At 39.9% G+C, this 10671-nt stretch overlaps 1 protein-coding gene across 1 annotated transcript; it reads right to left on the bottom strand.

Moving 5' to 3' along the window:
* Positions 1-258: 258 nt before the first annotated feature.
* On the bottom strand, positions 259-9242 carry LOC121284084 (collagenase 3-like). Its single transcript, XM_041199138.1, has 10 exons — positions 9037-9242; positions 8688-8926; positions 8457-8605; positions 8235-8360; positions 5951-6112; positions 5448-5565; positions 4500-4633; positions 1839-1998; positions 1643-1746; positions 259-613 (listed from the first exon to the last, which is right to left on the bottom strand). Exons 1-10 carry the CDS (start codon positions 9142-9144, stop codon positions 510-512), a joined length of 1404 nt encoding a protein of 467 aa, XP_041055072.1. The 5' UTR covers positions 9145-9242; the 3' UTR covers positions 259-509.
* Positions 9243-10671: the final 1429 nt, after the last annotated feature.

The following is a 10671-nucleotide window of genomic DNA, read 5'->3' as shown; positions in this document are numbered from 1 at the left end:
CCCATTAGTGTTTTCCATTTGATCTCTGGACTCACTACAAGTTATCTAGAAATTGGAGAGGGAAAGGCATAATCCATAAAAAAATGTATCTGGTGAAATTATTTGGAGTAAAAATAAATAATACACAGAAAAGCACCTGCCATTTTTTTCTCTCTGAGGTTTGTGTGGATTGACTGAAGAGGTGAGGATAACTGGGAAAGTTTTCATATCAATTGTGTTACAATTTCCATAAGGCAGGAATAACTATGATTGAATGTATTGAATGCATAAGAGCTTTAATTTTCTTAAATTGTTACAGTCACCATTGGATAAAAGCAAATAAAAGTGAAAAGTAGTCCTTGAAAATGCTCAGCAATTCTAATGAATAAAGTTAGTTACAGTTGAAGATCAAATGACAATGAAGGCTAGAAGCTGGAACAGTTTTAATATGACAAAATGCAATAACAAGAGTAATAATTCTTGAATCTTTAGCACAATTTTGAAATTTTCAAGAAATGGCACAAATGTATTCAATAATTGCAAACTACTGAATTTGCATACACAATTTCAACAACTTGCTTCTTGTTGTAATAATAATGAAACATTGTGAATCCACGGAAGAAATAAATGTAATCTGAAAAATAAAATTAATCAATTTAATAGTCAACTCACAAAAGTAACCAAATGTTTACTGTAAATAAATAATACATGCTACACTAGGTGTTCTTCATCTTCAACAGCCATACAGAAAACATTAGAGAGATAGCTGCTATATATGAAATGCAGGCATGTCAGAAGTGATATATCATAAATGAACATGACTATGTAGCCAAGGAATTATGGATTCATGAATTGTTTATGCTAGCCAGGTTTACAATCAATGTTCCCCAGGAGCTTCATGGATGCTAGGTCATATAACAATCAGAAATGTGCCAAGGAGCAAAGAAGGTGCACACAAGCAACGCTCCTTTAAGATGCACACAAGCTCGCCATGCATCAATCTTAAAGAGACCACACAAAACAACAAGCTGGCCACACACAACAAACAGAAGTTAGAGGGAACACTGCTTAAAAGTGGCATCCAAACTGTGGCAGTTATATGTCCTGCTTATCATTTCTTTTAAGTTTTGGAGCAGTTCAGAAGATGACAAGTTATTTTTAATGAGTTCACAAAGGTGGTGTAACCTAGTCATAGCTATTCAACATGTTGTCCAGTTGTAGAAGTGGTATTGCAGATCAACTTCCGTTTAAAGAAATGCCCAATTTTCCTTTCCAATAGAAATGAAATGGTGTGGTTTCTATAATGATCTGCTGATCTGCACCATCAGTTTCATGACCAGGTGGTAAGTTGATTATCTACCTCATAGAAACTTGTACTGTTTGAAGGATTATATTAGCTGAGGATAATAATGCTAATATGTGGCATGATTGGTCTTTATAGCAATAAAACTAGTAAAAAATAATTTGAAATTCTATCTTTTATTACACTGCACATTCATGAGCCTCTGTAATTAACCATGGCAGAATGTAAGATCAAAACATTTTTATTCCTGAGTGAAATATTTCTGGTAAACAACTGAACATTGAAACTATTATAATTATACATTGACACATACTGGGGTTGCTAATCAAAAAGACCACTGTGCCTTGAATGAAAACCTACCCTTGTGCTGAACAGCAGCATCCACATGGTCACCAATGCCAGGCCAGTCATCTTCTATCCATTTTGGATATCCTTCATCCATTCGTTTTGCACGTTCATCGTAACTAATGAGCAAAAAGGCATTGTGTAATTATTTTTAGAAAAAGTGCTTATTTGAAATTTCAATGGAACATTTACATGAAGTTCAATCTCATACCACCAGCATTGGTTTCCCACAAAGAAGAATGTCTTTCCAGTCTGATGAATTTGCATTGCTGCATCGATTTTCTTCACCGTTTGGGGAAAACCAAAGTCACGGATAGTCTTAGGATATCCTGGTATAATAGTATATCCACTGACAGCCCAATATTTGTTTCCTGTATAATTAAAATAATTGAAATAGCTTATAGGAATACATCATAAAATGAATTGCGTACCTCAATTAAAATTTAGTATGATATTCTAACTAATAAGATTCAAACAAATTATATGTGGTCCCAGAAATTCAGTGGAGGGGCAATCACCATCGGATTGCCATTCCACTCCTTTTCACTTACCAAGGTCTGGAGCTATATATTTCTTGCCCAATCTTCTGACCCGGGCCTAGTGAGAAATGCGCAGTGCACCTGGTTCTGGAGTCCTTCTAGTGCAGGGCAGCAATGTCAGGGGAAGTGAAGCCACTGCCCCTTTTTTACGGAACTAGCTGCTGTAAACTGGCAAGTGTAAGGGTCCTAGCCACTAACAGGAGAGGAGGTAAGTGTGTAAGGTAAGTGGGTGAGGGGGTAGAGTGGTCTGGGGGCAGGGTCAGGTGGTCAGGGCAGTGGGGGGTTTGGGAGTGTGGGTGGGTAGTTAGAAGTCGGGGGTTTGTAGTTGGGTGTTCAGGGGTTGGCAGTGGTGTCGGGTGGTCAGTGGGATGGGGAGGGTTGGGAGAGTAGTCGGGTGGTCGGGAGGGTGGTTGGGGGTACAATTGGTGGAATAGGGAAGTAGTTGGGGGTGGGGTGATTTGAGAGATGTAGTTGGGGGTTTCAGTGGGGATTTGGCAGATTGTCCAGACCAGAAAAACCCTGGAGTTATAAGTGGTTTTGATCCTTCTAACTTTTCCTGGGTATCTATTCTATTAAAAGAGTCAGAGCCATCTGAAGTCTCTGATTGAAATCAATCGGATGATTCCAATTACAGGGTAATTGCCTATTGGAAGCTTAAACTTCCCAGGCAATTCCCGTGCAGTCCTGGCACCTTCCGGGGCAGTCCAGGGCATCTTCCGGGGCACTACCACCTGGAAATTCCCCTCCAAGTCACACACCATCTTGACTTTGAAATACATTGCCGTTCCTTCACAGTCGTTGGGTTAAAATCCTGGAACTCCCTTCCTAATAGCACTGTGGGTGTACCTACACCACATGGACTGCAGCGGTTCAAGAAGGCAGCTCGCTGCCACCTTCTCAAGGGCAATTAGGGATGGGCAATAAATGCTGGCCTAGCCAGTGACACCCACATCTCATCAACAAATATAAAAATAAAGATTGTGAAGGGCTAAGGTAGCAAGCTGGGTTTGAACACTTTGCTTTCATCTTGTTATCTGAGTCCAAATGCATCCTAGCCTGATACTAAGCCACATCTTCTGGTCTTCAATAGATCGGTCATAACACTTATGAAATCTGACATTGCAATGGGTATAAATTTGGTAAGAAATTATAGTTTAACATCGACATGATTAAAATTAATTTTGAGTCTCAACCTAGTTCTTAGTGAATATGAGTCCACAAAACCAAATTGGTGTTAAATTAATTATTCAGCAAGACCAGAGGGCGGTTAATTTGGTGTCACAAGTGACTGAGAAATGGTTGCTTTGAGACTTGGGCCACATTAAGCACATAAGCAAAGATACAGATGAGAAAAATCCATTTAATCAAAGTTAATTTCCTAAGTACTGAAAACTGTCCTCATACAGCAGGCAGTTGCATTCTGGATGTCTCTAATGTCTTTGGCCCTACCATCTTGCCTGGCATATTATTTCAAACATCTATCACTCTACGAGTAAAAATTGTTTTCTTTTATGTGTTATAAACTTACTTTTCATTTATCTGTCCCTGGCCCAGACTAACATCAGGCGAGTCTGGGTTTATCTTAATCAGATTATCTCACCAAAATTGGTTCATTGGTCGAATGTTCTGTCAAAAATCCTGTGTAAACATTCTCATGTTAAAATTCTCTCATTACCTCTGATACTGACCTGTAATGCCAGTATAAGGTGCTTTAACAGATTTTTAGTGCTAATTTGATGACGGCTTGTGATGTTTCCTCGCAACACTAGAGATCACTAATAATGCTTTGATTCTTTAGCATGCAAGTTTAGGCCTCCCACGCTGGTGGCATTGTGCAGTCCCTGTTTCACATCTCCCAGTATTTGTTTGGCAGCCCCTATTTTCTCTCTTTATTTATTGCTTTGTACCATGAGGCAAAATTTACTCTTATTCCCAATTGACTGCAATCAGTACTGCAGCCTTCTCAGTTGAATAAGATCTCCACTTAGCTGTTTGCTTCACCCTCCAGCTTCACTTTACTCCTTTTTGCCACTTGCATTCCTCTGCTGTCTTTCCCAAATGCTGAGTCTTAAACATCTGCTCTCTTGATGTTCCTTGGCTTTGTTTCCAGCTTGTAGAGTGACTTCATTAATTGTTGTGGGACAACAGTGGAAATTTAATCTACATCTGGCCCATAGCTAACCTGACTTTGTAGTGCTTGATAGTTTGTGCTCTAATCCCTGGTATCAACATCCCTCACATTGAGTAAGAAAATTTGCAAAGACATGAATTCATATTTCTCAATATCACATGAAGCACATCATTGTTGATATACTTTAGGAAAGATTTCTAACCTTTGAAAAATAGAGTCACGTCCTTAATGACGTTTTCATACGACGCGTCAATTTTTGAGGGGAGTTCTGGCCATTGAGAGTGGATTCTCATTAACATTGTACTGGGTAGTTGTGGGTGAACACGCCAAAAGAACCTAAATAGAAATTCCAAAGGTTAGTGCTATCCAATTGTTTCTCATTATTGATATTTAATTAGCATCTTTATGTTAATACTGCAAACTGAACAGCTCAACAGATTAGAAATAGAGGTATTGGGGTGATTGGGTGCTTTGTTTTAATGGTCATGCGATTCATGTGTTGACAATTGACCTCTTCTCTTAAAAACCAACACCATAGTTGCTGGACACCATTTTGGCAACAGGACATTTTCATTATTCATGTAAATGTAAAAATTGCCTAATTTAAGGCTTGTTAACATTGTATTAAAATAAAAGCAGAAAATGCTAGAAATACACAACAGCATTTACTAAATAAGCCAAAGAGGTAACATGCTGAGAGTAGAGATTATATTTTCCACATTGCTGTTCCTAGGAAAGCTCAGAGCAAAGAGTAAATGGAAGAGGAAACCCATTGTTCCATGTTTTCTGCATTAGGTGCGGGTCCTGAAAAAGAAGACAAACAATGTGGAGTGGAGAAATCCTGGAATTCCACCGCATGTATCTTTGGGTGTTCCTCACAAAGTTAGCAGTAGAACCTGTAGCAGATTGTAAGATCAGTGAACAAAAATAAGAGCACATGAAATTGGAGTCAACATGGGTAGGGAATTGGTTAGGAGGTAGAAGATAGAGTAGAGATAAAGGGAATATACTCAAATTAATAGGATGTAAATAGTGATGTCTCCCAGGGATCTGTATTGGGATCTCAGCTTTTCACTATATTTATAAATGATTTAAATGAAGGAAAAGAGACTCGTATATCCATGAAAGTGCAGAGAAAGTTGTTGCATACCTGTCTTTAAAAAACATAACTTCTCCACGTATTTTACCGACAGCATCGAAGGACAGATAAGGATCACATTTCTCTGGAGTCTTTGGGTGAGGTTTTGGGTCAGGTTTATTTGATGAACCTAGGTTATCATATTTACAACATATCTGATATGAATAATCAATTAAAAAATAAATGACATCGATTTGTATTGAGTGCTACATTTTCATTATTGAGCATCATTATGCCAAATAGGATATTGATAGTGTATCCATTAGATAACATTTGTCTATTTTTGTTGCGTGAGACTGATTTAAACTCCTATTTTCAACTAATGAGATCAATTTATTGCTAACATACCAGAATCACAGTTTACCAGATCTTAAATAACAGATTGAAATTCTTACCTTGAAATCTTAAGGATAATTTTTGATATATGACAATATGAACTGTAGCGATTTCTACTAATTAAAGTTATATAAGCCATTATTGGTAATTTTTGCTATAGAAAAGTGATTTGAACCTACCATACAGTGTTTGAATCCCCAGAACGTCGTCATATGGTAGACTGAAGTCTTGAATACTAGAATATGTATATGTGGGGAACATCAAAGCCCCCACATCTTGCGAATGAGCCAGTCCCAGAGCATGACCAATTTCATGAGCAGCCACCATGAATAGGTTGTATCCTGCAAATCCATACGTAACATTCTATCATAACACAGAGATAAAAACAAAAAAACTGCGGATGCTGGAAATCCAAAACAAAAACAGAATTACCTGGAAAAACTCAGCAGGTCTGGCAGCATCGGCGGAGAAGAAAAGAGTTGACATTTTGAGTCCTCATGACCCTTCCAAAGAACTTGAGTTCGAGTCCAAGAAAGAGTTGAAATATAAGCTGGTTTAAGGTGTGTGTGTGGGGGGGGCGGAGAGAGAGAGAGAGAGAGAGAGGTGGAGTGGGGGTGTGGTTGTAGGGACAAACAAGCAGTGATAGAAGCAGATCATCAAAAGATGTCAACAACAATAGAACAAAAGAACACATAGGTGTTAAAGTTGGTGATATTATCTAAACGAATGTGCTAATTAAGAATGGATGATAGGGCACTCAAGGTATAGCTCTAGTGGGGGTGGGGAGAGCATAAAAGATTTTAAAATATTTAAAAATAATGGAAATAGGTGGGAAAAGAAAAATCTATATAATTTATTGGAAAAAAAAGGAAGGGGGAAACAGAAAGGGGGTGGGGATGGAGGAGGGAGCTCAAGACCTAAAGTTGTTGAATTCAATATTCAGTCCGGAAGGTTGTAAAGTGCCTAGTCGGAAGATGAGGTGTTGTTCCTCCAGTTTGCGTTGGGCTTCACTGGAACAATGCAGCAAGCCAAGGACAGACATGTGGGCAAGAGAGCAGGGTGGAGTGTTAAAATGGCAAGCGACAGGGTGGTTTGGGTCATTCTTGCGGACAGACCGCAGGTGTTCTGCAAAGCGGTCGCCCAGTTTACGTTTGGTCTCTCCAATGTAGAGGAGACCACATTGGGAGCAATGAATGCAATAGACTAAGTTGGGGGAAATGCAAGTGAAATGCTGCTTCACTTGAAAGGAGTGTTTGGGCCCTTGGACGGTGAGGAGAGAGGAAGTGAAGGGGCAGGTGTTGCATCTTTTGCGTGGGCATGGGGTGATGCCACAGGAGGGGGTTGAGGAGTAGGGGGTGATGGAGGAGTGGACCAGGGTGTCCCGGAGGGAGCGAAGGGGGTGAAGGGAAGATGTGTTTGGTGGTGGCATCATGCTGGAGTTGGCGGAAATGGCGGAGGATGATCCTTTGAATGCGGAGGCTGGTGGGGTGATAAGTGAGGACAAGGGGGACCCTATCATGTTTATATATCAACTCTTTCTTGGACTCGAACTCAAGTTCTGTCGAAGGGTCATGAGGACTCGAAACGTCAACTCTTTTCTTCTCCGCCGATGCTGCCAGACCTGCTGATTTTTTCCAGTTAATTCTGTTTTTATTCTATCATAACAGCCCATTTCCAAAATTCTATTACAACACAGAGAATGTTAAAGCCTTGGTTTAGAATGTCAGATTTGCAGGGAGCTATTTAGTGTAAAGTCACAACATTATGTATAACAAATAAATAAAGAAAAAAAATCAGAAAAAAATAATAAACTGTACCTGTCCAGTGGTGCTGGTGATGTTGCAAGGGAAGAGATTGAAGGGGCAGTACCAAGTACAACCAAAATAGCTCTCTAAGTGGAGAAAAGGGAAATTGGAGTACAAGAAATGAAATGAAAGTTACTATAGTCCCAGAGGACTACAGGCTGCTCTCTCAATACAGAGAGATGACTGGTGGTGAGTTTAGCCTGAGGGTCGCCACACCTCAGGTGAGATTGAGAAGGCAGGGCCTTCATGGATAACCTCAGCTGGTACAGGAACTGACGTGCTGTTGGCATCAGACTGCATCACAAACCAACCGTATAGCCAACTAAGCTAACAAAATCCCTGGAGTACAAGTCACTATGGACCACTCCCTTGTATCTCTGAGCAGTCAGCTAAAGTTAGTAGAGGCCTTGGCTAAGATTCTCTGCTCATTCACCTAGCTTAAAACTGATAAATAGTGCAAGGAAACTAAAATATTGCAATCATAGCTGCTTAAAATTAGAAGAAGTCAACTAATTAAGAAATAGATTTGAAAACGGTATGCATATAGATGTGCTTTGCTATAACAGTAATTTTATTTTTGACATGGTATTTAAAGTACATAATTCATAGAAGCATTTTCAATGACAATGAGTTTCAATACATTATTTAAACTCAGTACCTTTTGTGTCCATCGACCAAGTTTCAGCTTCATCAAAATGAACATCACCTCCAAGTCCTGATCCTGGTTGAAAAGCATGGGCCAGAAAACCATCAGGTCCATCAAATGGATACCCATCACCATGTTCTAGCAACAGAAAAAAAATTGTAAGGATAAATCCATTACAGTACTTAATTGTGCCCTTCCCTAATTTATCTCAATATCAAAATGCTGTTAAATTACCTTTAGGTGTAAAGCTAAGCATAATATCTGCTTCACCATCCAAAATCCTGGTGAAAGTTAATGGTGTGACATCACTCCACAATTTGAAAGCTGCCCTAACAGCTCTATCCACTTGCTTCTGTTCAATATCTGGTGTGTATTTGGTGATTCTTTTGGAAAATAATAGAAAATAACTTAGAATTAGCTATTATCAAAAATACCACCAAGAATACCAGGAAACATAAAATTTACCTGTATGTCAAGTTCATGTGTTGCCACTTGACTTTGCCTGGAAAGTGATTGTATTGAAGAACATCATGAACTCCACATCTAGGTTTCTTCATTATTTCCAAGGTTATGGGATCCAGCTCACCAGTTATCAGGAGGCCAAAGAACTTTTGCAATTTCATAACACTTGTTCTTAGACTGTTTTCACTGCTTGTTTTCAGAACAGAATTATCTTCAAATTCATAAAGTTTTTTGAGATAATCCTGGAAAAGCGGAATCACACAATATAAATTAACATTGCTCAAGCCTGGGACATTTCAAATTACTTAAAATATAAGAGTTCTTATTGGGTTAACTTTTGAATCTTGAATACCTTAGCAAAACCAAAGTCATCTTCACTTATCTCAGAAGTCAAGGGAACCGCAAATATAAATTTAGAATTCAGCAGTATCAGGAGAACTGGAACCTGAAAGCATTTCATTTTCTTCTTGATTGGAGATAGAGATGGGGTTTATGCTGTTTCTTTCAGCCCCATTTATACACTTGACTGATCTAGCAGCATTGCATAATAGACTCAACGCTGTTATTAACAGGCATAAACTAAAAGATTGCAACAAGGGCCAGGATATGAATTTAATTTTTAAAAATTATTTGGACATCGTTGACAGGAAACCGCATAACCACTCTGTTGCCTGTTACATCACCATTTGTTCTTGGACGATAAAATGATAATGTGCTCTGATCCTTTAGTACTTTTTTCTTCACTATGAACTGTTTCCTTAATCCCTCTTCCCTGACTTTACCACTCTTATCTCGAACAATAAATGCAAGGAGCTCATGGACTTTATTGTCACCAAGATTGAGACCATACATTCAGCTGCTTCTGCCTAATGCCAACTTCCCTTCATCCACCAGGTGAAGCCACCCCAAAGTTATCCTGTCCTAGTTTTGAACATGGATTGATTACTAATTCCTTTTCAATCTCTTTTCAAGCTCAATATGGGATCGACCTTCTGCTCCCTTAAAACCTTTTCCCTAAACTGTTGACTACGCAATTTCCCTTCCTGGTCCTTATGCTGTCTGACATTGTAAATAGTTCTGTTGTAAGAGAGACTGAGCTGTGCTGTTAATGATAGGGTTGATCTTCCGACACTTCTTGGCTGGAAACATAGGGCAGAATTTTGCCCTTGGTGGGTGGGTGGGCCCCACCGGCTCGGTGGTGGGCAGGCAGCCAACCCCCGCTGCTGAAACTGCGCCTGCCGCCGAAACAGGGCCCGCTGCCATTTTGAGTGGGCGGGCCAATTAAGACCTGCCCAGTGGGCTGCCTGATGGGAAGCGCTATGCACTTCCTGTGTGGGAGGTGGAGGGAATCCCCAACTGTCAAAGTGCACTCTTTCGCGCGCTCCCTGAGACTAAGTGCTGTCTCAGGGAGATTGCTGACAGTCTGAAAAACTTTCAAAATAGAAAAATAAAAAAATTGTTAACATGTCCCCCTCATGTGACAATGTCACACGAGATGGGACATGTTAATAAGAAGCCCAGAAACTTTATTAAAGTTTTCAAAAACGGACAAGAAACCTCATCCCACCAGTGGATGAGGTTTCATGTTTTTTCAGAAGCCTGCTGGGGCTCCTGGTCTGCCCACCAACCTTAAGGTCGGACGGGCAGGGTCTTTAATTATCTTAATCATCCTGTCAATGGCCTTAATTGGCCATTGACAGGTTGGCGGGCGGACAGCTGATTTCACTGTCCACCCGCCTTCCTAAAGATTTAAATGGACCAGGATGATGTTGGGGGTTCCCCCCGACGTCATCCCACATCATTTTTGTGTTGGCCAGCGGGCCCCACCCCGAACTCGCCAACGGGAAAATTCTGGCCATAAAGTTTATTTACAACATACCCAGCAGCAACTATACGTGTGCTTTCAACTCCAACTCTATCTCTACGCTGACTGCTGAGGTAGTCCGCGCTACCTTCCTATTGATTACTACAGATCATGTGATCTTCC

The sequence above is a fragment of the Carcharodon carcharias genome, chromosome 11, assembly GCF_017639515.1.
Source record: "Carcharodon carcharias isolate sCarCar2 chromosome 11, sCarCar2.pri, whole genome shotgun sequence".
Lineage (NCBI taxonomy): Eukaryota > Metazoa > Chordata > Chondrichthyes > Lamniformes > Lamnidae > Carcharodon > Carcharodon carcharias.
Note: the sequence above shows the minus strand (reverse complement) of the source record. Positions and strands in the feature narration are given on the sequence as shown.

Coding starts and splice junctions, on each gene's coding strand:
- LOC121284084 (XM_041199138.1), bottom strand. CDS start 9,144: ATGAAATGCTTTCAGGTTCCAGTTCTCCTGATACTGCTGAATTCTAAA. Junction 5,566..5,950: donor GGGGATTCAAACACTGTATG/GTAGGTTCAAAT, acceptor ATGATAACCTAG/GTTCATCAAATAAACCTGAC. Junction 1,747..1,838: donor GTGGGAAACCAATGCTGGTG/GTATGAGATTGA, acceptor TTTGCTCATTAG/TTACGATGAACGTGCAAAAC.